General features: G+C 40.6%; 1 protein-coding gene across 1 annotated transcript in view; it reads left to right on the top strand.

The window, feature by feature from the left end:
- LOC128739455 (uncharacterized) overlaps positions 1 to 22,175 on the top strand; it is a 203,793-nt gene that overhangs the window by 28,575 nt on the left and 153,043 nt on the right. The window contains exon 4 of the mRNA XM_053834941.1: positions 13,745 to 13,858. Coding sequence (XP_053690916.1) covers positions 13,745 to 13,858 — 114 coding nt within the window. The remainder of the gene's footprint in view (positions 1 to 13,744; positions 13,859 to 22,175) is intronic.

The following is a 22,175-nucleotide window of genomic DNA, read 5'->3' as shown; positions in this document are numbered from 1 at the left end:
AGCCCATGGGGTAAAATGGAGCAAGTGGCTTTATGAAATCAGTGCTTCATCTTAAGGCTTAAGTCAAGTACTATAAATTTGTATGGCTTCCGCTGGTCCCCAACCACCCAAATAAGAGTACGGCAAGCATACTATAGGCTCGATACAGGTCCATTATGTTGTGTTAGCAGATAGATACATGGTTTCTTCGGCAAAGTTATAAAATATCAAGGCAAACTACTTTACTAACGAAATGACATTTCTATCTCTATCGAGTGCAGAACTATAGAGCATTTTCTTTGGAAATTCTTTAAAAATAAGTTTTTCATACTTAGCGTATGTTGGTTGCATTTTACAAGAATATATGGTTCTAGCCGATTATTGAAAGACTCAAAATACACGTTTTTGCAGAATATTGCAAATCTCTAGGATCTTTCCTCACAAAGTTATTGCTTTTGGCTCGTGACGTTAAGGAAAAATAAAGCCTAAATAAGCAAAGCAAAGTTTGTTATCGTGGCACTGCAGGAGATTTGTTTCCGAGATCTGGCGAGAAGGTGTTAAAGATCCGTGGTGGCAAGGCCCTATTTTACCAGCGTGGTGGAGCAATCAACAAGCTGGAAACGGGCATTGTAATAATGAGCAGAACGCAGGATAGCCTGATGGATTGGAAAGTAGTCAACGAGAGGATGTGTATGCTGATGGTAAAAGGCCGTTTCTTCAATTACGCCACCATAAATGTGCATTTTCAATACGAAGGTAGATCCGACGGCGAGAAGAAAGTATCCTATGTGCCTCTGGAGGCAACGTACGATATCTGTTCGTCACGGGACTTCATAATCGTCATTGGGGATATGAACATACAGATTGGTACGAAATGTATAGACCGGTTAGCAGGTCTCATAGCCTGCACACCGACTCGAATGATAACGACCTTCGATCCATCAACTTTGTAGCTTTCCGAGGTCTAGAGATCAGACTTTAGACACTTTCTTTCCTTGCAAAGATATCTACAAAGCCACCTGGAGACCTGGATTACCTAGTAACAGTACATGTGCGCTCCAAACTATCGACGGTATATTAGGTATCCTTTACTTTTCTTTGTGTGAACTCTGTGCTTCATGTGCAAAGCCTAAATTACTGCTACGAAGAATCGTCTATGTCTTGGATGTTTAGCCCACCGAATGCGACTGGCTGCTCAGCAGTCAGGTCTTTGAACGCAGTCGGAATCTAGACGACACCGACGATTGCCGATACGATGATGCACCGAACTCTTCAGACAGTTCGTTGCATCGGTCGCACAGTGTGTTGCTGCCGAGATGGTATATTGCGCGAGGCATCTTCTGATGCTGGGATAAGCGATATTCTGTACCGGGGGCATTCAACCCCCACACTTCAATCTTCGAAGACGGATGAAGCAGGATACGCTCGGCCGTTAATAGGGCCGCAACTGCGATGCTACATGAAGAAGACCAATAATTTCGTGTGCACGAAATGATTGGTTTGACGGGAAATGCCAACAAGCGACGGAGAGGAAAAAACAATTTGGAAAATACTGTCTAAGTATTGCCACGAATAAGAATTTGGCCAAGTATCCACCAGTGCGGAATGAGTTGACCACGATCCTGACGAGAAAAACTTACCAGAAGAAGGACAGAGAATACAAAGAGCTAGAACAACTATTCGAGGCTACACGCGCAAGTTCTATGAGGATGTGAACCAATCTAGTAAAGGGCATCAATCGAAGCGTAATATGTGAGGGACGCGAAGGGAAACGTGGTCACAAACGAGTGCGAGGTGGTAGACAGGTGGTACCAACTCTTCGATGAACATCTCATCGGCGCTATAACAGGAGGACACGAAACAGAACCTAGAAGTGCCTACCAATGACTGCAGCGTCTCGGCTCCCGATCTGCAAGTGATGGCGCTTACCAGAAAGTTGATCCCCGATAGATGGACCTTCGTTGTGTCCCGGAACGCGAATTTGCGCAAGTAACTAGGGTAGAAAGTGCAAAGTCGCAGATGACTGCGACGCGGCAGTTTCGTAGGTAATTTCGATTATTATGCTTTACTGCCGAAATAAATGCCACTTAGCCGTCTTTACCGCCGCCTCCCACAGGCCCTCGAAACAGGCAGATGTCATTTTGATTTGCTTGACGTTGCTTCTGATTCTTGCGAACAATTCACCAAAAAATGCGAAAGTTAAAATAACAAAATTACTCCGAACATACTATATACCTAGGACTAACGGTTTTAGCGTAATTACTTTTGTCCACCTAAGTTTGGGGTTCATCCCACGGTGCGCCGAGAGTTTTCTTACTTCAGCTCGATGGAATGAGGTACTGGTTGGTCCCAGCCGCAGGAGGGTGCCCATAATTCCTGCATCATGATTTTCGCTGTGACGACGACAGGTGCAATCTGGTCGAGCGAATCAAAGAGCTTGGCGAGATTAGAAAGGATAGATCGTAGGAGATTCATCACGCTGAATCAACCCAAAGTTGATCGGATTATGGTTTCCATCAGATTTCCTGCGCTTTCACAGACTCGTTTGGGACGAATTGAACACTGGATTGTGTGCCGATTTGATCGTTCCTCAGTCCCTGCAGAAATTTTAGACGATTCGATGTCCATTTCCTCCTTTGGTCAATCATTCAGACAACTCTTCTCGAAGCCGGAAGGCTACTTGTACCGTATTCGCTCCGTCGATAAAATTTTTCATGTAGAATTTTTCGCGAAGCGCAAGGGCACCCAAGGGGTATACGGTACCTTCGTTGTTTGCGAGCTGTTGAAGGATTTGTGTTGCCAAAAAAGATGATGGAGCTAAACCGTAAGTCACGGTTAAAAGCTCGTAGGTCTGCATAGGGACGTCCTTTGAAAACCGGGAGAGGTCATCTGGTCGATGTAGAATCTGCCGGTACAATTTTTCTATATCTCCGAAGACAGTCACGGGGAAGGTGAGGAACCGAAGAACGGTTCAAAGGAGGTTGTCTTCATTCACTAAGAGAAAAGCCGGTCGAAGTACAAGAGCTAAACCATTGAATTCCACTCTCATTTTGATAGTCGTACTATTCTCCTTTAGGACAGGGTGGTGGGCAGATAAAATGTGTAGGAGCGATTTCCGTCGTCCTTCTCAACCAGTCGCATATAGCTAAGGGAGAGTTACCCCTTTATGATTCCTCCTTAAGTGTTTCATCCCGATCGATATAGCCGACGTTCCAGTTGAGCGAAACAATGAAGTGCACAGGTCTTAGATTCATTAGAGGTCTACTGACTCTTGTTGAACAGGGGATCTGCCAACACTATATTCTGAGGAATTTGTCAATCATGGACGGAGATGTTTTGCGCAAGAAGGTCCAATCATGGAAGGAAGGAAGGCACAGTATCGTGTGATGGCGCTTATTGCAGTGCTTGCCACTGTAGTTCGAAGGGCCATTTCGAGCGGTGTGATCACTTTTAAGCAGCTGTGGCACAGTCGTTTAGTAAACACGAATGTTCTTGGTTACAAGCAGCACATTTGCTTCCTGGCCTGGATGTGGAAAAACACGAGAGCGAGCGAAAGTTGGTCGACTCCTTTGAAGCAGAAGTGGACACAAATGGAACGGATGGCTGCTAATGATGGGTAATCATAACGGACTCCAGGACTCGCATCCGATGCTGTAGAAATTCAATCAAACAATCGTAATTCGGTTGGTTATTCGTTGATGCACGATCCTCCCAGAGTTTCCCCGTCTGCCATAAGGAAGCTTAATGTATAGAAGATAATCCAGAATACTGCTCCAGGAGTTAGTCAGCGCACCTAGTTGACCCAAAGTTTTAGTATGACGCTGAAATTCATCGATCAGAGCGTGCTGTGACGCGGCAGATTCCATCCGTACCGAAGAGATATCGAAAAGAGCCTGCAGGTGTCGTTTCATCTGCATAAAGAGTGTCCCACATCAAATTGCATCACGGAAGAAACGCTGTAGAAAATTATCCATTGGGTATTTTCTCTTGAACATTTGGGGAAAAGCAGTTTAGAGTGCATTGTTTACACTGTATTTTTATCGCGGTCAGTTTTTCGCAAATTGGACAAAATGGCGTCAGATTTGGAAAATTCTCAAATCTCTCATCATGGATGATGCGACTTACGTTAAGGCCTAATTTCGGCAGCTTACGGGGCTCTTATACTTCACCGTTTAGCACCAGTTTGATGTTCTGGAGAAAGTAAAGATGCATAAACTTTCAATGTATGCCAAGAAATACATGATACCTCAAGGAGTGTCTATAGAAGCGTCTGCTTCCTCTGTTGAAGCAATATGAGGGCCCTACGATGGCGCAATGCGTCAGGATAGGCTTGCAACGCGGAAAGCTCGGGTTGAAATCCAGCAGCAGTATGTGTTAGTTAGAGTTTTATATGGTTTATCTTAATCGCATGAACCGACTCTACAAAGGTTAGAAGGAGGCGGGGGTAGAAATAGAAAAGTATAAAAATAGAACTCAAAGTTTTTGACAAAGTTTCTTTAGAAGCTGCTTAGCGCACTGTGCAGCGAACTCAAGGCAGCTGCTTAGCAAGCTATAGATCCATAGACATAAAGCTTGTCAACTTTCCTTAGACACCATTATCGGAACTTATAGTTACCTTCAAGTTGCATGTTTAACTTTCAAGCTGCAAATTGAACTTTCAAGTTGCAACAGATATTAACGGTACTTGATTGAGAATGAAGTTCGGTTTACAAATGTATTATCTGGTTGTTCAACAAGAAAGTTCTGCGGAACTAAATTTGAACCAAATATGAACTTCTAAGTTTGTTCCTTAAGTCAAATTCGAACTTCAATTACGTAGTCGCGCTAACGTAAGAACTACAATGACTCTTAAATACCTTTGGACACTTTACTTTTTGTTCCCGTTGTTTGAATCACCGTGCGATTATAATTGAGGATTTTCTTGATATTTTTCGGTGAATAAATAACTCGTTTCTGCTTTCTGGGTTACGCGTTTCAGCCTACTGTGTTTATTTCAGCCATCTTCGGACGCAAAAAGATCGTCTTAATACTGTGAATGTCTCGTACTAATTGAATTGAATTAGTACGAGACGTTCACAGTGTTAAGACGTTCTTTTTGCGTCCAAAGATGGCTGAAATAAACACATTAGGCTGAAACGCGTAACGCAGAAAACAGAAACGAGTTATTTATTCACCGAAAAATATCAAGAAAATCCTCAATTACTTTACTTTTTGTTCTTACTTGTAACTTGTAACTACTTACCCGAAACCGGTCGGCAAGAAGGTAATTTTTATACTTTGTAAGAACAAAAAGTAAAGTGTCCAAAGGTATTTAAGAGTCAAATTCGAACTTTTGCTTGCTTGGATCGTAACTCAGGATCGAGTAAAAAGAAGATGAATTCTACATACGGCACGAGTTTTCTTTAAAGAAAATATTGACCAATCTAACATGAAACCACAGACTGGTCTGTGATGAAACTGTGGTTCAAGGGATTAAAAATAACAAGACTCGCTGTAGTATCAGACAAAATTCTATCAATTTTCCCAGCTTCTAACAGCAAAGGCTTGGTGTTACATTCCGTTTTCGTAACTTGGTTTTCTGCTTCTATAAGACATACAGAACCAGCAGTTTCTGCACAGGATAATAAACCTTAACAACCTCTCTCAACCGAGATTTAAATCTGCGATGGTTCTGGTTTGTTACTTACCTTAATGAACAATAAATAAGTGTTGTATCTAGTGATCCACAGTTTTCTGAGTCATTAAATTTAAAAAATTCTCTCGAACTTTCTTTTGTGCAGTGTGACACATATGTATTCGAATAAAAACTAAGTCATATATTTTTGTAAATAAAGGCTTTATTTCGGATATAAGTTTTAGAAGTTGTTTACCCATGGATACAGAACGCAACAAACATTGATTATTCTATTGAATCGCCTTTTGCATGGATAACACACTTCAAACGCTTTTCAAAGTCGTTACATGCGGCACGGTCTACTTCCATCGGAATATCTACCCATATCTTGTTGATAACTAACTTTAATTCGTCCAAATTATGATATTTATAATCCTTGAGCGTCTGCTGCATGTACTCCATTTATAAAAATCCAGTGGGTTCAAATCTGGAAAACTTGGAGGCCATTCGTTTTTCGGTATGAAATCCGTCAGATTGGCTTTGCACCACGTCTGCACAAGATTTGCAGTGTGGGCTAGAGCTCCATCCTGTTGAAAGCAATAATATTCTTCACCATACACTCCCCGAAAGTAAGGCATCAAATTTTGTTCTAAGACCATTTCTAGATAATATTTTGCATTAACTTTCACATCCTTGTTAATAAATAAAAGAGGAAATTTCCCTTTCTTTGAAATGCCTCCTCATACCATGACTGCTGATGAATTTTGGTATCGTGGTGCATTCCGTTTGTGCTTTAGAACGTCGATGATCGAAACCGACCACAACCGATCATTTTGAGCATGATGCGGGGTTTGAAGAACAAACAACTTCTCATCAGAAAAGATCACTACGAAATCACCGTGCCAACGGAGCAGCAGTTTGCATCTTTCGTGCCGCTTTTGTTTTGTTGCTTCCGTTAATCCATGTATTTTACGTTTTACCTTTGTTATACTATAACAAAGGTTTAGAAATTGGCCGAAAAACACGAAATCGATCCGAGGCCCGGAGGGCCGAGCCACATATACCAATCGACAGGGTTCGACGAACTGAGCAATGTCTGTGTGTGTGTGTGTGTGTGTGTGTGTGTGTGTGTGTGTGTGTGTGTGTGTGTGTGTGTGTGTGTGTGTGTGTGTGTGTGTGTGTGTGTGTGTGTGTGTGTGTGTGTGTGTGTGTGTGTGTGTGTGTGTGTGTGTGTGTGTGTGTGTGTGTGTGTGTGTGTGTGTGTGTGTGTGTGTGTGTGTGTGTGTGTGTGTGTGTGTGTGTGTGTGTGTGTGTGTGTGTGTGTGTGTGTGTGTGTGTGTGTGTGTGTGTGTGTGTGTGTGTGTGTGTGTGTGTGTGTGTGTGTGTGTGTGTGTGTGTGTGTGTGTGTGTGTGTGTGTGTGTGTGTGTGTGTGTGTGTGTGTGTGTGTGTGTGTGTGTGTGTGTGTGTGTGTGTGTGTGTGTGTGTGTGTGTGTGTGTGTGTGTGTGTGTGTGTGTGTGTGTGTGTGTGTGTGTGTGTGTGTGTGTGTGTGTGTGTGTGTGTGTGTGTGTGTGTGTGTGTGTGTGTGTGTGTGTGTGTGTGTGTGTGTGTGTGTGTGTGTGTGTGTGTGTGTGTGTGTGTGTGTGTGTGTGTGTGTGTGTGTGTGTGTGTGTGTGTGTGTGTGTGTGTGTGTGTGTGTGTGTGTGTGTGTGTGTGTGTGTGTGTGTGTGTGTATGTGTGTGTGTGTATGTGTGTGTGTGTGTGTGTGTGTGTGTGTGTGTGTGTGTGTGTGTGTGTGTGTGTGTGTGTGTGTGTGTATGTGTGTGTGTGTGTGTGTGTATGTGTGTGTGTGTGTGTGTGTGTGTGTATGTGTGTATGTGTGTGTGTGTGTATGTGCGCGACGCAACTTTTCAATCGCCTGTTTCTCGGAGATGGCTAAACCGATTTGTTCGCTTTTACTTTTGTTTGAAAGGTATTATTGGCTAGTATATCACTATTGAATTGTTTCGCGGTCCGACATTTCGTTTGAAAGTTATAAGTAAAAAAAATGTAAAAATTACGTAACATGATTTTCTCCGGAACTACATGACCGATTTCAACGATCTTAGTACCAAATGAAAGCTCTTATTAAGGCTAAATTTTTCACAAAGTTTTATTGAAAACAAATAAGTAGTTTAAAAGTTATATTTAAAAAACCTGTTTTGACAAGGTAATAATTATCGCCTGTTTCTCAGAGATGACCAAACCGAAGTATGCGCTATTAATCTCATTTGAAAGGTAATACAGCCTAATAGATCACTATTGATTTGTTTTTTGATTGGTCGTTTAATTTGAAAGTTATGAGCAATCGTATACAACACATTAAAATTCACAATAATTTTAAACAATTTCATCTAAGATAATTTATCTAGTTTAAATTATTTTGGCATCAAATTAGAGGTTTTAATGCTGTTAATATATTTGCAAAATTTCAGAAGAATTGGTTTTGCCGGTCAAAAGATATTACCCCTCGAACACTCGCGCCGACTTTTGTAACACGGTTACTCGCGCGCACAATAGCCCAAAACAAAAAAACGTGAGCACAAGCGTTTTGACTGGGAAAACCTGGTTTTAGGTTTATCGAACCTTTGGAAGTTTCTTGAAATTGAATACTCTATTGTGTGGTAGAATTTAAACTTTGACTAATCCCCCTAAAAGTGAAATAAAAAAATTATTTTTCTTCAGTTACAATATAACACATTGATGTGTTCCGTAAAGTTTCAGAGCATATTATTACAAGAAATTTTGCTGAAGACAGCAACCTTCTATCTTTTCAGCGAAGATAGAAAAATCTTATTTATTGTACATGAATATGTAATACCAGTTTTTCCATTTTAGCTCGTTTTGTAATTGTTGCATGACTTTTTCATGTACTACAAAGTTGTAAAAACAGTAAAAATACACAACTTCGCTGAATATAGTATACCGCTTTGTTTGCTTGTTTAGGAACTGTAGCACTTTGATTATATAAAGTACCCTAATTTTGACCCCGAATTACTTGACTACCAACAGACGGATACATTTTAAACATATTACATTTCTCGGGTAATTTTTCAAACAGACCCATGTAACAATGAGAGATTCTCTTTGCGTCTCCTCTCTTCCGCTTTTCACGGCTACATAAATGCATAAAAAGCAAATTTTCAACACATTTAGCTAACTAGTAACTCCGGCAACCGATTCATGTAAAGCTGATGTGTTAAAAAACAGAAGAGAGGAGACATGAAGAGAATCTCTCATTGTCACATAGATTTATATAAAAAATTACCCGAGATTTGTTGATAGTTTTGCTGTATACAGACATTATTTTTCCATATGAAGAAACGAGTGAAAATTCCAGTTGGGGCCAATTCCGGTACACCTTACATGCTGATAGCTTCGTTTCTGTGATGGCAGTTTGTGCTGATCTTTCCCAATAATTTAAAGTATTAATGCATTGAATAATAATGACATTTGGCTCATAACAAGTTTATTGAAGAATATACGTTAGATAAACAACGATTTGTAACTTTATAACAATATGGCGTTCAAAATACAAAATACAACAGCGTGAGTAACCGAAGGTTAATAAAAATTGATGAAATTTATTCTAGAAAACTTTATTGATGTGAATCAAATAGAATGGCATTACAAGAAATTATGCATAGTTCCAAAACCTATAAACTACACCTTTACAACGCAATGTATATGGTAAAGAATAATATTAGCTCTTACAACTTACTTTTACTTGCACTTACTCAAATTATTAACAACTTACTTATCCTTACTCAGCAATTTCATGAAAAAAGGATCTATCAAAATTTATAAGTGCTCCTATTTTGTTCAAATTTTGTAAACATTCAATTTTCAAAATTTTTATCTAAACCAACGCACTACGCAACGCACTACGCACTACACTACAGATGAATTATGCTCCGAAAACGTGTCGATTTCTATCTCAAATATCAAGTAAGACCGTATAACAAAGGTTCCTTTCACCACTAGGTGGATTAAATCGGGTTTTTTGAATGCTTTCTCTTCCAAATCCATTTTCAAAATTCGACGAAGAGATTTCCTGTTGATATTCAGCTCAACTGCCATTTTCCGTGCGGTCCGATCGCAACGGCGACAAATTTGCTCTAGAGCAACCTTTTTGACCTCTGCAGTTCTAACGCTTCGTGTTCTTCCGGGTTTTTTACGGTTTTCAACAGATCCCGTCTCGACAAATCTTTTTACCTTTGTTATAGTATATAACAAAGGTTTAGAAATTGGTCGTAAAACACGAAACTGATCCGAGGCCCGAAGGGCCGAATCGCATATACCAATCGATAGAGCTCGACGAACTGAGCAATGGCTGTGTGTGTATGTGTGTGAGTGCAGCTCATTTTCTATCGCCTGTTTCTCGGATATGGCTGAACCGATTTATGCGTTATTAGTCTCATTTGAAAGGTAATATAGCCGGATAGATCACTATTGAATGGTTTTTTGATTGCACTTTTAGTTTGAAAGTTATAAGCAATTGAAGTTACACGTTAAAATTTACAAAACTTCATAGCGATTTTAACCCAGATAATCTATCTAGTTTCAATTGTTTTAGTATTAAACGAGAGGTCTTAACACTGCAAATGTATTTGCCAAATTTCATAAGGATTGGTTCTACTGGTCAAAAGATATTCAAAAATGATTGATGAAATTTATTCAAGAAAACCTTAATGACCAAACCTTAAATGGAACCAAACCTCAAAAGCAGAATAATATAGTAAAAAAATGTAATTTTTCAACGGGTGTTTCTTTGCAGCAGTTAATTAATAAAATATAGCACATTTTCTTACACTTTTAGGGTGACCATGAATCCGCTTAAAAGGGTGACACAAATTTTTATTTTTGAAACGCGTCCAAAAAATAGCGTCTTCACAAAAATTGTAGAACTTACTGTAGAAGCAACTTTGTTGCAAATAGTAACTATCTATCTCTTACTGGTTACGAAATTTAATGATTTGTTTAAAGAAACCAGTTTAAAATCAAGCAAAGCAAAGCCATGGGTGTAAACGTCCTTCATAACTTGACTCTTCTTTATCGACAGACTTCGCAGCCGGTTATTAGAGTACAGCAAAATTACGGGCTAGGGCAGAGATCCTATTAACTCTGTAATGGCACCGATCAGTCGACATTCGTACATACGACGATTGGCTTGTTAGTCTAGCGTTGTACCCCGAGGCTAACAGCCACTTTAAAATCAGTTCTGCTCAAAAATTCTGTACGCGCTGTTTTCATTGCTTTCAGTAGGTTAAAATACACTCTGAAGATAGTTTATCGCTAGAATGCATATGGATGATTCCGAAGTTCCGAAGACGTGTCGATTTCTGTATGATCATTTCCAGCTCAAAACGCTAAGAAAAGGCATTTTTTACTCGACTATTTTCGATTGGAATTGGAACTTGAATGTGAAAATAGTTTCTCTCTAAACCTAATATTTGACGAGCAACATTTAAAAAGGTTCAATGTGCAAATGAAAGATTCTCTTTGCATCTCGTCTCTTACGCTTATTACGGCGGCATAAATGCACTTGAATGCGTCTATTTTGCATGAAACTGTTACTGGTATTATTGGAAAGCTTATCCTTTAAAATAATTGGGTTGAAATGTATTTATGCCATCGTAATAAGCATAAGAGAGGAAATGCAAAGAGAATCTCTCATTTGCACATTGGACCTTTTGACATGTTGGTCGAGATTTCCATGTTTATCTGTAAGTAAAAAATAAAAAGGTTTGACAAAACGGATTTTTTTTTTAAATGTGGTACTACCACTAATCGTATCAATCGGCACAAAATTTAAGATTTTTACTTTCTGACCTAAAATGAACAATCTGACAAAATTTGGTTCAAATCCGATTACACGGTTATCGGATACTTTGCATGTGTTGACTCTAATAGATAATTTTTAGATTTCACATCTGAATAACTTGAGAACGGCTGGGCCTAAGAAACAGTTTATATAAGAATTTAGTTCAAAGTGATGCGTATAGAATTTGACTCTCTCAGTTTTATAAAAAATTACAAATTCAAATACAAATCAAAAATAATATTTGAGCAGGAAATGCCCATATCAAATGACATATAAGATGGTATAACAAAGGTTCCTTTCACCACTAGGTGGATTAAATCGGGTTTTACTATATAGTATGCAAATCCTCTTTTTATGCCGAGATGTTTGAGGTCCCGAAAAATAGTGCTGCATGCAGCACCGTTTTGGAGTTTATTTATTATCAACGACCGTAACTCGAACATTGGTACGTGTACACCGAACGAGACACAATATGGAAATGACACTACGTCAAGTAAGACTTAAGTCTTGATGACACACACTTGGTATTAGTTTGATTGTATTAATTGTATATGCCGTTGGAAGCATAAAATGATTTTTGATGATGATCGAATATATATGTGTCAAACTGTATAATAAAAACATGCATCTGTTAAGCTAGCAAATCCCGTTGAGGAATCAAAAGTAACCGAGGCACCAGATGATTAGTGAGTCGACCAAAAATTGGGGTTAAACATTCAAATGATGACTCTAATTCGTTGGAAATCTGCATTCAGTTTTGCCCAGCTACAGAAAAACAAAGACATGATGCTGAATGAAAACGGTCCGAATGGCCTTCAACAATAGCCCTACAAACGGAATAAACTAACGATTGAACTCATGCGGTGAATGCGCAAAGTCAACACTCCGCAAACTTCACTATTTAAATAAAGTTCATTCATCTCGACCGGCATAAAGCGCAGAGTTGATCACCACATCGCAATATTTGCGAACTCTGTCACATTAAAATGGCGCTGCATTTATAAATTATTCCTTTAGTTTATTTGTACGCTGAGTTAGTATACACTATGCCGGTCCGGCCGGAATACCAACATGAATAAACATGATGGCAACGTGAAAATTTCCCAAAATTCAAGCCTGCTCCGAAAAAGCGGAGAAATACTTTCCCATGGCGTGAAACGCCAGCCAGTTTGGCAGAAAACGGAATAAAAGTCCGAATAAAATAAAACGAGAGCACGAAACCCTCAAAATATGTCCCTCAAAATAACAGTCGCCAGTCCCCGGTGAGTCGTCCCCCGTCTTCGGTTCTTCTCTTCACGTGGGGGTGTTCCTTAATTCAAACCAATCCCTGGCACGACTTTCGCCGTGTCGGCGAGGCGGCGTAATCGAACTGATTGTGTACCAACAACGTACCAAACAAAACAATAAGTTGTTCAAAGCTCAAAACGGAAAACACCCCAACAACGCCAATAGGCCAACACATCCTGTGTCGCAGCTATAGCGAGCCTGCAAGCTAACCAGTCGCAGTCGACCAAACCGGAACGGGCACAGCATCGTCGTCGGAATGCTATTTGTTCCAGCTCGGTACCGACACACTCTCGCTCTGGCAGGCTGGCTGGCTGGCATTGACTCCAACTCCCCGGAGGGGTTGAAACCCCGTCACAGGAGGAATTTCATTTGTTCGCTCGTTTTTGGCCATGTTTAAATGCCGGAAACAAACACAAATAATTGTTTCCAGATCCACGAGGCCCCGCGGATCCACTCTGCTCCACACACAGGACACAGCCTCAGCCAGTGTGCTGTAGTGCTACGCGGATCCAATGCTGCGGAGTACATAGGATAGACTTGAGACAAGGGTGTTTTTTTGTTTTCTTCCGCTATGGTCGTGTTCTATGTTTTGCTTACGGTACGGTGCGGTGGAGGGTGGGTGCTGAACCATTTTGGGAACCAACTGCGTACAAAAGCTTTTGGTGACATGATAAATGAATTTTTGCGTTCAAAAACTAGCGGTGCCCAGCACCGTGTCACCGTCGGCGTCGTCGCGTTGCCGCTCGGGGGACACTTTGTTTGGCACTGACACTGGCTGGACCGTGGGAACGGGTTGAACTGCACCAGGGCAGAGGTTGGCGAGTTTGTTTTTCTAATGCACAGGAATTCGGTCGATTTATTCGGTTTGCGAAGAATCGGTAATTCGGCATTGTTCTTGACTTTGTATGATGAAGAGTTTTGGATCGGAATGAAACTATAACCAACATTTTAATGTTCTTTTGAATAATGCTGGAATATTTTCTTTCTCATTTCTTTTCGTAGTTCCACCGGAAAAGCTGCAGATCGTGGATTCCGGAGGTCACAGTATACCGCACTACATCCTAGGACCGTACAACGAAGGCGCTTCGGTGAACTTTACCTGCGTGGCAAGTGGCGGTAAGTGATGGGGAAGTTTTTCGGCCCATTGCCGATGGGGATGTTGAGCTGAGAGAGAGAGAGAAAGACGTAGAAAAGGCTTTTCTAAATTGCTGGTTGACTGATTGTGGATCGTCGTTCTAGTTGTCGTCGTCGTCGTTTTTCCAAAGGCTTACCAGTAGCTGGAAAGAAGCCCAAAGGCATACAGACCCAGGCTGATGTTCAGCTTAATCCTTGCCTGAAACGACGACTCTCTCTCTCTCTCTCTCACTCACTCACTCTTTATTACGGTTTATAGTATTGAAAATCGCTGAAGTGGAATTTCGAGGTGTGAAAGTTGGGCTGCTACCCGGTACCGAACCGGTGTCAAATGAATTGCTTTCTCGAGAGGGTGCTGAATAGAAGAATGCCCGGAGAAAGGACCGAGGGATGACGATGGCAAGCTCTTCGGGTGTGCGTATTGTGCTCACTTTGAATAATTGGTAACAATTGACAAATTCGAAGTGGGAATCTGAAGATGTTCTCGAGTGTAGGCAAAATTCTATGGCATCAAGATACGTAAATATTTCATCTGGAAATGATTCAAGTCAAAGAGCGCTTTTGTCGATTTGTTTAATTCAGGAGATTTAGTGCTTTTTGATTTTGGCAGATGCAACTGAAATGACTTTATAATAGGAAATACTTCTTTGTAGGAAAAAAATTCTTTTCCATTTGGATCGACATATTGATATGATGATATTTGTCGTTATTCATCCACATCGCGCAGCGATGGGTGCCAAAATGGTAACAACAAAGTACTGTAGGTACAATTTATTGCCTAATTGAAGTCCTGAGAAGGTACTTCGAGAGCGCTACCGTGCCTTTGTCGCTTCCGACCGAAGTAGGTCCCACCTCCCACCGATCGGCACAAGCACAAAGCACAACTTTTCCTCTTTTGTCTCTAATTTTTCCCATGATGTTTTCGCCAACGACGAGCGAGACAACAACGAAACAACCGAACGATTCGTGTATTGTGTGCTACTTCCCGGCAGCTTCGCTTCCGGTGTGTACACTAACTACATGGGGTTCTAAAAGCAGGATAATCCATCCCCGTGGACCAAAATTGGAACGAAGGCAACCTTCGCCAGTCAGGAAAGCATGTACCATACTATCGTGCTTGTTAGGCTAAACAGTGGGTGAAACAGAATGGAAAGCAGGAGTCTAAAATCGATTAAAGGAAATCTTAATTATATTTGCTAAATGGATCGGAAAATCTTCGTCGAAGCAGTGGAGCACAACCGAACCGCTTTCGAATGTTTGTGCCAAGATTAATTAACTAACGATGTAGCATATTTAGTTTTACCGAATTAGGAATTGTCGAAGTGGTGTGACTTTCAATGAACTAACCAGTAATTAAAAGGTACATCCTTTTGTTTAAATTTGTGTCATGATTTGTCACTTTACACTCATGAAGCTGTTTTATGAGCTTTTAGTTGAACCCTGAATGCTGAATGCTGGAGCCAACTGATAAGAGGAATAAAATTTGCTAATAAAATTTACCAACAATGGCCCAGCCATGATGATTGCACTTCTGTTGGCAAATTTATTCGACCATAATCTATTTCGATTGTATAATGATTAGATTGTTTGCAGCAATCAATATTTGCGCTGATATTTACAGCAGTTTATTTCCATTGTCTGCATTTAATTTGACATTATCGTCAGCAAACTGAAATCAAATTAAAAGCACACACACACATTCAACGGTTCATCCATCGGCTGTGGTATGGTGGTGGAACGCCACCTTCCTACAGGCAAGTGCATAATCCATCATCGATTGACTTACACCCTGAAGCTGACTAATCAATGACAATTAAAAATTATGCTCCCACTACCGTAAATTATCTTTTGTCTCGATGCCTGGCTGACTGGTTGGTGGGAGCGCAATTTATGTTAAAAGCGGTGTTTTATTTTTTCATGTATAGTAATAGCAATAATAATTTTTTTATTCAAACCCTAATTGATCAGCAATAGTTTATCAGTGCGAGTAATAAATGTGTACACTCGTTGCTCAGCACATCGTTTGCTTTTTTTCGATTTTGCTGTTATCTTTATTTTCATGGTATGGTTTTAATTATTATTTTTACTGGTGGTACAGAGTTTTGAAATGAGATAATATGAGATGCAAATTAAACTGATTTAGATTTTTATTATTTATTTATTTAACATAGTAATAGTTAACGTAATTGACATACACTGCCAGAAACTAGCCTTTAAAGCTTGGTTTCAAACAATTTCGTCTAATTTCATTCCAAATTTAGCAAAGCTATTGAATCGACAGATCGAATAAACAAAAAGTTGCAAACGACGTTAGAAAGAACAGATTAGCTAGAGGTTTTCTTCGCTAAATGTACCAATTTGAAAATATGCACGAAAAACTTTGACAGTCGTGTTACGCTACCAAATTTCCTGATATTCGCCAATACTAATTCTGACCCATCAATTTTGCTTAGCGGAGCCTGGTCAAGGGACGAGAAAGTCGTACAGTGCTTATAAATAGCATGCTCAATTTTTAAAAATGCACCCGAATTGATTCAATATACTGCTCATTCTTTGCTGTTTCTAGTACAGATGAAATGGACTCAGCATTGCCAGCCTGATACCAATGATTCGAGCGAAACACTTGCGTTCTTTTTCGTGTTGTTTTCTACATTTATTCATTCTCGACAGTAGTGTAATTTCATTCACTAGGGTAGATGCTCCAGTAGTTGTGGTAGTACCAGTTGTGGTGGAAACTCGAAATATATCATGATTTTGGCGGATTTCGAGATAATTTCCGTTTTCTATTGTTAAATATATATTTGTTAACAGCTTTATCTAAGATACACAGTTAAAATTCAAGATGTTGGTGCAAAAATTACAAATTCCTTTTCAGCAGTCCAATAGAGTGCAATTGCTTAAGAAATTCGTAACAATCCATAGCATTTTAACAAGCCTACGTTGTTATCCACCTGCTGCCATGCTCATTGCAAGCGTTGCTAAGGCGGTAAACAACATTCCACTATTATAGGCAAATTTTCCACTATTATAGGAACATTACCACTACTTTTGGAGCACATACTAATGTCAGGAAAAGCAATATTTTAGTTATATTAACCAGCAGAATGGTATAATTTTGGTATGTATTTAAAGCCAACACTATGGTTCATCATATTATCATGTAGTGCAATTGGAAACTGATAAATTGAGCGTTCAAATTATCTTTACACACTATCCCCCGACATAATCCCTCCATTACTGGAGCATCTACCCTATGTGAATCACTCATTCATTTTGAACTGCCGACAACGGTAGCCGAAATTACAATAAACGTAAAAGGATTACCTACAAATGGCCGAAGCACAAATAGCCGAATCTCGAATGACCGAAACACAAATGACTGAAATAACAAATGGTATAATATACCTAATGGCCGAATCACAAAAGGCCGAAACACGAATGGCCGAACATCATATTAGGCCGAAAATATGCATGGCCTTCAACCTGCACAAACGTTGAAAACATGCGATCCTTACTCGCTACCGCTCGTTCGGAATTAACTAAGAAATAATTCCTACTAGTCAGTAAACCTAGGAAAATGCATGCACCAAAATAGAAGTGGTTTCTGCATGGGGGCTGCCTCCTGCAGTGGTCGGCACTTGCGACGGCAGACCACCGGCGCACACTCGCGGCCTGCGGCCATGTCACCCTAAAGCACCTAGATAACATTTGCTACTGCCACGGTAAATAGGTCTCTCGCTTTATGATGACCGTAAATCATTTGCGCTTAGGGGAGGAAAGAACTTTCAGTCTTCTATACTCCAGCGCATCTATGGTTCAAAGGTACAAGTACCAGCGAGCCACATGCCCTGGCGGGTGTTATGGGTTCGAGTCCGATTATAATCTCATATTATAGCTTGGTTCGACCCATGCACCTTCCAGCATTGGACAAAAGGTAGGAGTCACAACGACAACTTGATAAGTGTAGCTACAAATAACCCCCCTCACCTTTTCACTCTTTCCCCTCCATTCAAAAATTTTTCATTACTTTCCCCTACCGTCCCTTTATGAATTGTAGAAGCACCATTTCAAAAAATATTATTATGTATATATGTACTCTATAGTAAATAATTGGGTTACTTATTTTGTTTTTTGTTTGATTAAACTTATTTGTCTTTTATTAAATACAGTAATCCCCCCAATAAGGACGCTAATAGGGACCGCGTTAATGGAAACCGTGTTAATGGAGTCTATGTAGCATATGGGAATTGACTTAATTGGTTCCAACACGGAATAACTCGTGATCCTGACCATATAGACGGTTGGTGTCTTCGACAAAGTTGTTCAGTACATCAACGGGTTTTCAGTAGATTATAGTATTGCGGAATTGTCTCACTACGTGGCGCTAGCGTATACATAATATTTTTGTATAGGCTGTATCTCGCACTGCAGGCTATCTAGAAAGTTGCGGCCTTCGGGAAGGTTGCCCAAATGACTGCCACCTTCAAGATGGCATGGAAAAAGCGCAGAACTGACTCACTACGTGGCGCTAGTGTATATGTAATCCTCTTATGCAGGCTGTATCTCACGCTGCTGACTATCTAGCAAGTTGCGGTCTTCGAGAAGGTTATTCATATGACTGAGACCTTCAAGAAGGATGGACAATATTGCAGAATTATCTCACTACGTGGCGCTAGCATATATGTAACATTCTTGTATAGGCTGTATCTTGCGCTGTTGACTGTCTGGAAAGTTGCGGTCTTCGAGAAGGTTATTCATATGACTGCCACCTTCAAGATGGTATGGAAAATATTGCAGAATTGTCTCACTACGTGGCGCTAGTGTATATGTAACATTCTTATACAGGCTGTATCTTGCGATGATGACTATCTGGAAAGTTGTGGTCTTCGGGTAGGTTATTCATATGACTGCCACCTTCAAGATGGTATGGAAAATATTGCAGAATTGTCTCACTACGTGGCGCTAGTGTATTTGTAATCTTCTTGTGAAGGCTTTATATTGCGCTGCAGTGAATACAAAATATCTGTTAAAACCATGCAACCAATTCACATTCTAATAATAAGTTTAACACTAGATATACCAGCATTTTAAATATACCTATTTATACCAAAACCAGTCAAAATGACTGGTGGATAAGAAACGGTTGGTGAACGACTGAATAATGTGCAACACAGCCCCATAGTGGTCCTTAGCCTCTTATCCAGCAACTTCTATCTCCACTTCCTTGTGGTAGGGTAACCAACCTGTTTTGGACCTCATCTGCAGCTGTACATAATTTGGACACTTTCATTTGATTTTGCTGTAAGTGTCCAAATTATGTACAGCTACAGATGGGGTCCAAAATAGGTTGATTACCCTACCAGCCGGAATACGAGCAACCTTACCAGAGGTGTGGAGACCAACACTGGTGGAAACTAAAGTCGTATACCGACAGGCAAAGAGGCACTGTCTTGTCTCGGCACTATACGATGGCAGCCCCATCATGAGACTCGGCAGCATAGCCCTAGTAAGGCAAGCTTTTTATATCTAAAATATTACGAAAAATCAAGAAAATTCAACTCGAAACATTTAGCATGGACAGGCGATGAAACAAGGATTTGGAATGGATGCTTCCTACCTGGAACTGTAAAACCAAATTTCGTGGATGGCGACAGAATGTTGCTCGTTCAGTAAGAACCGCAAAAGTTCGACATTGTGGCACTACAGGCGATCTGTCGCAAAGGCGGAAAGGTTTGGGGGATCCGTGGCGCCAAGGCCCAATTTTGCCAGAACGGTGGAGCAACCAACGAGCTGGGAACGGGCTTCGTAGTGATGGGCAGAATGCAGGATCGGGAGAGGATATGTGTGTTTAGGATAGCCGCTTCTTCAACTACACCATCATAAACGTGCACCGGCCACACGAAGGCAGACCTGACGACGCAAAAAAAGCGTTCTATGTCCAGCTGGAGGCAACATACGATAGCTGCTCGAGTGCTCGCCACGGGATATCATCGTCATTGGGGACATGAACGATCAGATCAACAGGGAAGCAATGTATAGTGATAACGGCCAGCGATGCATCAACTTTGCAGCTTCCCGAGGCCTGGGGATCAGAAACCCATTCTTTCCCCACATAGATCTACAAAACCACCAGGAGATCACCTGACCAACTAAAATTGAACCTAATCGACCATATTCTCGTCGAAGGTCGGGTTTTCTCGAACATCACCAACGTACGCTCCCTACGGGGTACGGATATCGACTCAGATCATTACCTAGTAGCAGTACATGTGCGCTCAAAATTATCGACGGTATATACCTCACGATAAAGCCCCGAGGGTGGGTAAAAAATCGATAATTAGACAACCCGGAATGTGATGAGAACTACGCGCATACTATGCGCCTTCCTCTGTGGCCAGGTGCTTCAACCCTCGAAGATAAATGTAGCAGGATACGTTCGGCCATCAGTGAGGCCGCAAAACGCCAGAAGGAGAGCTAGAACCACTATTTCAGGCTAGTGAGATGCGCAAGTTCTATGAAAAGGTGAACCGATCTCGTAAAGGATACATACCGAGGCCTGATATATATAGGAACGAGCAGGGAAACCTGGCCACAAACGAGCGCATAGTGGTTGGTGAGTGGAAGCAGTTCTTTGATAGGGATCTCAATTGCTGATATAGCAAAAAGAAATGGAGCAAAAGTCAACGTATGACTCCGTATGAGAGCCTAAGGGCGTTTCGACTTCCGATCTCAAAGAGATCCGGCGAGAAATCGGTCAGCTGAGGAATAGAACCGCCGAAAAGGACCGACTCTCGACAAAACTATATAAAAATGGCCAAGAACCATTAGGAACGGCATTTCACTGAATAATTTCATGCTTCGGACTCACCGTTCTCCCGAAATGCTACATTTCTCCATAGAATCTTGCACCAGTCATTTTGACTGGTGCTGGTATAAATGGCAAAAACAAAAATTATATTTGTTACTAATATGTATAAAATAACATTAAGTTCATAAAATGTATTCTCTACTTATAGCTACAAAAGTCATAACACCGTTTCCAAAATCAAATGTTAGATGTTGTAGAAATTTCTAATTGAAATTGCACGACCAGTCAAAATGACTGGTCTGGTATATCTAGTGTTAATAAAGCTTATACAAATTTGTAAAAAAGTTTATGCCCTACTAGCACAGTTGTTATAAACTAGTTGTGGTAACCGATTAATGACTGATTTCAGTCATAAATAGGTTGCAGCAACCAGAAGTGACAAAAGTGTGCTACTTGCGTGTCCTGGTCTGGAAATTTTTTTGAAGAGGGGGGCAAGAAAAAGATAATAACATCAGACCTTCAATAGCTAAACAAAAAAGAAAAAAACCAGTGTTTATTTTTCCATATATTAAAAATTAAATACAAAAATTTTGTACAGTACTTAAATTTTTGTTGAAACCTAACAAACCAAAATTTTTCGACTCATCCTGGTAAGCATCCTGGTAGAAATGAACCAGTTTGATAATAGTGGTTCAACGGTAACCACGAAATAGTATCGTGATGGCAGTTTAGGTCCCTACAACTTTTTTACATGGAACGCATCTGCTCACCGACGTGCCCAGAGGTGGGGCTCCACAATTGCAAATCAATGCTGTCCTTTATGTTTATGCTATTATGTTCAGCATGCGTGTTGTTAGAAGAAACTCGTATATCCCCCACAGTCCTCGCAAAAATAATCCATCGGGTTAGTCTACCATCTATCCGTAAATGCTACTTCCTAAATGGCCAGAAAAATCCCAGCGTCATTTGAATAATCTTCTCGAAGACCGCAATTTGGTATACAGTCAGCAGCGCGTGATACAGCCTGCTTAAGAAGATTACATATATGCTAGCGCTACGTAGTGAGGCAATTCTGCACTTTTTTTCCATCCCTTAAAGGTCTCAGTCATAAGGATAACCTTCTCGAAGACCGCAGCTTGCTAAATAGTTAGCAGCGCGAGATACGGCCTCCATAAAAAGATTTCAAATATGCTAGCGCCACATAGTGAGGCAATTCTGCAATATTTTCTATCCCTTCTTGAAGGTCGCAGTCATGAATAACCTTCCCGAAGACCGCAGCTTGCTATATAGTCAACAGCGCGAGATACAGCCTGCTTAAGAAGATTACATATATGCTAGCGCCACGTAGTGAGGCAATTCTGTAATATTTTCCATCCCTTCTTGAAGGCCTCAGTCATATGAATAACCTTCCCGAAGATCGCAACTTTTTAGATAGCCTGCAGGGAAAAAGACAGGCTGGTTAAGAATGTTACATATACACTAGCGCCACGT

Source organism: Sabethes cyaneus, chromosome 3 (genome assembly GCF_943734655.1).
Source record: "Sabethes cyaneus chromosome 3, idSabCyanKW18_F2, whole genome shotgun sequence".
In the NCBI taxonomy this organism is placed as follows: domain Eukaryota; kingdom Metazoa; phylum Arthropoda; class Insecta; order Diptera; family Culicidae; genus Sabethes; species Sabethes cyaneus.
Note: the sequence above shows the minus strand (reverse complement) of the source record. Positions and strands in the feature narration are given on the sequence as shown.